This window comes from Protopterus annectens, chromosome 3.part1, assembly GCF_019279795.1.
Source record: "Protopterus annectens isolate FY-2018-M chromosome 3.part1, PAN1.0, whole genome shotgun sequence".
Lineage (NCBI taxonomy): Eukaryota > Metazoa > Chordata > Ceratodontiformes > Protopteridae > Protopterus > Protopterus annectens.
Window position 1 is genome coordinate 1,511,002,668 of NC_056732.1, and position 6,000 is coordinate 1,511,008,667.

At 42.5% G+C, this 6,000-nt stretch overlaps 1 protein-coding gene across 1 annotated transcript in view; it reads left to right on the forward strand.

Annotated features, from left to right (window-relative positions):
- LOC122797796 (nucleolar transcription factor 1-A-like) overlaps window positions 1-5,761 on the forward strand; it is an 892,813-nt gene extending 887,052 nt beyond the window's left edge. The window contains exon 17 of the mRNA XM_044066317.1: window positions 5,465-5,761. Within this exon, the coding sequence (XP_043922252.1) occupies window positions 5,465-5,761 (297 nt within the window). The remainder of the gene's footprint in view (window positions 1-5,464) is intronic.
- The last annotated feature ends 239 nt before the right edge of the window (window positions 5,762-6,000 follow it).

Here is a 6,000-nt window from a genome sequence, read left to right on the forward strand (position 1 = left end):
CAAGCAGACAGCAAGCACATTCTTCTGAAACATCTGGCTTATGTAATAATGTTATTGAACTCTCTGGGATACACAGTCAACAAAAAGAAATCAAGGCTAATACCCTCTCGAAAGATAATTTTCCTGGGTGCCAATTTGGACACAAACACCCAGATGGCCTACCTCACGCCAGAGAAGCAGGGGCAACTAATTCAATACTTCAGAACGCTAGCAAATTGCACCAGGCTGACTGCAAGGAAAATCCTGCAGGCTCTGGGATTCATGGCATCTTGCATCTTACTAATCCCATGTGCAAAGCTGCATATGAGGAAACTACAATGGTACCTGAAAAACATATGGTCTCAACGCAGCCACAGTTTGGAAACAATAATACCACTAATTCCATGTCTGCAAAAGGAATTTCTGTGGTGGGCTCAAGCATGTCAAACAAACACAGGTCTTCCATTCAGCAAGCCTCAAGCAAATCAAGTCAACACAACAGACGCCTCGGACTATGCCTGGGGGGGCGCACATGACAGACCGGTGCATTCAGGACAAATGGTCCCAAAAAGAAAAGCACCTTCACATCAATCAAAAAGAAATGCTAGCAGTAATAAATGCTATTATAGCTTTCAAGGACCTTCTACAACCAGGTCAACTATTGATAAGATCGGACAACACCACAGTTATGTGGTACATAAACAAACAGGGAGGAACACATTCTTACCTCCTATGCAGACTGGCCATGTCACTTTGGAACATGGCCATGGACTTACAAATGGAACTACAAGCACAGTACTTGCCAGGCAAGGAAAACACGCTGGCAGACAACCTAAGCAGGAATATGACAGATCCACATGAATGGAAATTGCATCCAAAAGTTTTTACAGAAATAATCCAAGAATGGGGAAGGCCAGACATAGATCTCTTTGCCTCCCACAAGAATCATCAATTGACAAAATTCTGCTCAAGGATCTTCCATCCAAAGGCCTGGAGAGTGGGCGCTCTTTCCTTCAGTTGGACATCAATGACAGTTTATGCCTTCCCTCCTCTTCCTCTGCTGCCCAAAGTTCTATTAAAGACCAAAGCAGACAGACCAAAGATGATCCTCATTGCTCTGGACTGGCCAAGGCAACACTGGTACCCACTCCTGAGGAGCCTGACGATTCCCTCCATGGACCCTGCCTCTAATGCCACTTCTGACTCAGCACAGTTTCAAAACTCTTCACAGCCAGCTAAAAACACTCAATCTAGCCGCATGGAAGATTCCTTAGCATCACAACAGGCCCTACTCTCCAAGGAGGTGCAGGATGTCATTTTGGAGGCCAGAAGGCCATCAACTAGAAAAGCTTACTCCATAAAATGGAAACGTTTTGTGTCTGGAATGAGAAAAAGGGCCAGGATCCTGGAAAACTGAATTTACCTCAAATACTACAATATTTGGCTGAACTGCTAAGCAGTGGACTGACTTTCTCCTCCATCAAAATCCATGCCTCAGCCATTTCTGCAGAATACAACACTGATCCACCTTTATTCTCTCACCCTCTCTTAAGACAGTTCCTCAGAGGGGCTAAGAATTTAATGCCTCCAAGGAAACAACCAATACCTGCTTGGGATCTTAATTTAATTCTGGAAAAACTGACCTTGCCTCCCTTTGAGCCAGCTGCCTCATCAGATTTGCAATATTTGTCCTAGAAAACAGCTTTCCTTCTGGCTATCACCTCAGCTCGTAGAGTTTCAGAACTACAGGCTCTCATGGCTGTCCAGCCTTTTATCATCTTCCATCAGGACAGAGTTTCCTTACGAACCAACCCGTCCTTTATGCCTAAAGTGGTATCCAGGGTAGCTTTAAATCAGGCCATACATTTACCTACTTTTTATCCTAATCCTCAAAACAAAGGGGAGAGATTACTACATTCCCTGGACATCCACAGACAACTGCGTTATTATTTGGACAGAACAAAGCCTTTCAGAAAATCAGAACAGCTCTTTGTGGCCTATGCGGTAGGAGCTCAAGGGAAGCCAATTTCCAAACAGACAATCTCAAAATGGATAGCCCACTGCATACGCTTTTGCTACTCCTTTCATGGCAAAACTGTCCCTACAGGCATTAGAACTCATTCCACCAGGGCCACAGCCACCTCTGCAGCCTTCCTCAGAGGAGTTCCTACCAAGGATATTTTGGAAGCAGCCACTTGGAGTTCTGTGCATACCTTCTCCAAACACTACAACCTACCATTATACTCCAAATCTAGAGCAGGCTTTGCCACTGCAGTCTTGCAGGGCATTTTGGCTCCTCCTAGTTCCACCTAGTGCCTACCACCCCTTTCTTAGCTTTGGGATTCTACCCATCTGTTATGACTGCAGCTGTATGCACAATGAACATAGTACAGTTTTGTACCTACCATAAATGTAGATGTTCGAGTGCTAATACAGCTGCAGTCCAGGTTTCCCTCCCTCCTTCCCCTCTTGGGACAGGCCTATAGGCTAACACATCCTCTTACAACCTGATTGGGGTTTTCATTTATGATGTATTTGCTTGCAACTACTGTATTTTGATTATATTGCACTGCATTATCACACAAATTTATGTATTGCCTTCCTTCTGGGGGCACCTGACATCTGGGGCAAGAAAAACTGAAGAAAATGGCGTCGGCTGGTTCCTTTATACCCCTGTTGCACTGACGTCAGGGAAGAAGCGACGACAACCGACGCCGGACCTAGACTTTGGAATTCGGCCGACCGAGGACCCGCCTGACGGCAGGAGAACCCATCTGTTATGACTGCAGCTGTATTAGCACTCGAACATCTACATTTATGGTAGGTACAAAACTGTACTTTTCCTGCCAGTGTTCCTTGCCATATCTATGATGCTTTACTTGAAAAGTTTGTCCATAGTAATCACAGACATAGAGTACAAGCCCTCTGCTCACTATGTCTGGAATTTCTACCATTCTGGGTCTTGACTCATAGACAAGAGTCACAGTCTGTAACAGGTATTTACAACCCCCACAAGTACTTAGGTGTTTCTTTGCCCACTTCAGTTTTGTCCTCCCTGTCACACAAGCAATTGTTGTTCTATGCTGTTTGGCAGCAGTACATTATATAGTAGGACCCAGAAATTTTATGTAGCAAAGTCAGTCTGTTCCTCCGTTGTTCTCCATTGTCCTGTCTGACTGTGATTCAAAAATAATTTGCAGTTATTAAGCATGATGGAGGTTCAGGGTCCATTACCATATTATGGTAGCAAGAGGATCTAATGGGAGCTCACCAGCATCACTGTGATGGGACAGGACAAGGGTCTCCACTGAAAATGGGCCACAAACCCGGTTAACAAATGTCAATAAATAAAGTATTGTGAGGTAGCAAACTTCCCTTAACTATAGAGGATTCCATTGCCTATAGGAATTTTCCTACTGTGCAGAGAAGTTGTTGATTTTTTTTTTTTTTGTGGCTGCACTAATTAGTTTCTGTTCTGCATATTATCAAGGAGAAGGAATTGCTGCATTCAGAAGCACAATACTGTGATATTGTATGCAGCTCCTATCCTGCAGGTTACTCTTTGAGGTTTCAGCCTCTACAGTGATGGTGCTGGCTTCTTAAATTGCATATGATTGGGGAGGGGGGGATATATACTCTGCATGAAGTACATTGCTAACAAAATGGGGCTACACAGCTTGTGTGATCTGTCCCCTGCCGTATACACACTTCTGTGAATCATTTAGGGCTTTGATATGCAGATATACTTTGTACCAGCCCTATGTCACTGGTGATTAATGATTATAAGTAAAGCCTTGTAACTTCTGCTGGAGGACTTTTTATGTAGCAGCAGCAATCCCACTACTCAACAACCAAACAGTATCTGGAAAGTACAAATGCATCTAGGACACAGTATAAAGATAGCAGCAAATTACTTTTCATTAAAAAGATGCATTGGGAATGGAGATAGGGTATTGTTTGTGTCAGTGTGAGACTTCTTGACTATAGAGAAGTAGAACACAGCTAAAAAGAGCAAGCAGAATTTTGCATTAATCCATGACTACATGTGGATAAATCCTGTGTTGTCCGCAAGGAGGAGTGGATTGTTGCTATTATATAATGACATTACTTAAGAAAGACATTGCTTACAATGTAATTTTGTGATGTGTTTTCAGTTTTCATTTGCCTCTTGTGTCTGCTACCAGGCAACTGAATGATGTACTGTTCATGCTTATGTTGTGTATATCCCCACATTTGCACAAGTACATCACTGTAATTCAGGAGTGAAGACGCACAAGATACTCACTTCTTGAAAGCCTCTCTGTTTTAAGTCCGTGTCTTGCCCTTCTTGTTCTTTTGATTCCAATACCAACAGAACAAACTGAGAAGACACAAATATGTGATACAGTGTCTGTCAGAAATTGAGTGATTTATCTTTTTGTTTCATAGAGTATGCTGCTGTAGTGACAAGACCTGTTCCCAACTGGTAATCCTCAATTTTCTTTGGGCAGTCTGATTGCTGTGTCCAATTACTATGTACTTTTTTAAAAATCATTCTGTCCAACTGCCTTATAAACATTACTCCCTTCTTAGCCAATCAACTCACTTGTTCCCCATAAGTAGGGTGAGATGACATGGAGTGGCCATCATGTCGGCAGTCATTTGGGTTATTTGGATTTTTCATGCTCTACATCCCCTTTCACATGGTCAGCTCACTGGGGAAGAGAAAGTGAAGTAGGCTGAACTGTACTGCCCCCATCTTCCCTTCTTCAAGAAGACATACCAGCAAGCATCCCTGTCCTCCAGCTTTGAGCATGGGCAGTGCCTTCCCCAGTCTTATCAATACCTGTTTGCTTGCCATGTACCCACCCCCATCCCTCCCCTGGGGGAGGCTAGTGGAACACTTCCCTTCATTTCTTTTCCTCCCTGTCTGGCTCCTGCAATACCAAAGCCACTAACTGAACCCGTTGCCTAGGTCACAGTCAGGGTTGCATGTCTGTGTGCCACAAAGTCAGGCTAGGATGCATGTTTTTACATAGTGATAGATTTCATTGTATAATAATATTGTAGCTTCATCTACCTGTGATTTAGTTAACCAGTAGCAACACATCCTAATCTCCTCAGAAAGCCTTTTTTGTGTTCTGTTACACATTATCTTACCTTCCTGGTTACATTGTTTTGTCCATGTGCTTGCCTTGGGAACATAACCTAAAATCTGAATCATCAGGCTCCATAAGAAAGTTTACCTTACAGAACTCCCAGCAGTTGCAGTCAGTGTAGTTGTGGGTTATGTACACTGTTTATTCTTTGTAAGAATATACTCACAAGCAGTAGAAAGGTGTAGAAACCAATATAAGTTAAATATTTAGAGATAAAAAATGACCTGTAAGCTGTTTTCAAAAGTGTTTTTATGCTCTGTGTGTTCAAGTATGCAGTTTTATTTTCTTTTAAGCTTTTTTCTCTCCCAGTTGTTTTAATTATTTTCTGGTTTTCCCCACTACTGCAGGAAACATCTGAGTCTGAGGATGGTGATGATGATGATGATGAAGAGAAGTCTGACTCATCAGATTCTGATGAAGAGGACTCTTCTGCCTCATCAGACAGTGATGATGAAGAGGAAGAAGAGGAGGAAGAAGATGAGGCTGTGAGTAAACTGAAGTTGAGATTTTTAATGTTGTGCCACATTATGGCCAGTTTTGAAATTATACAGCAACAAGCACACACGCAAGTGAGACTAGTGCACGGACTGAACCATTGTAATACACCAACCAAAGAAAGTCCAGCACCAAAGTGGAATAAGTAAATCCAAAGATTTATTGAGAGCAAATTCAATACATGTGGCTGACCCAAAACAAACAAACCGGTTTCGGCTCAAATGAACCTTCTTCAGTGTTACTGTTCCATGACATCAGCCCATATTTAAATACTTAAATATCTAATAGATAAAGTCATGCTATTGGTGCATACCAAATTAGTTCTGTTCATTGAAGCCAGGTTTAAAGAGGGCTCCCAATCTTACTATCCAGCCTGATTCTTTGTCAT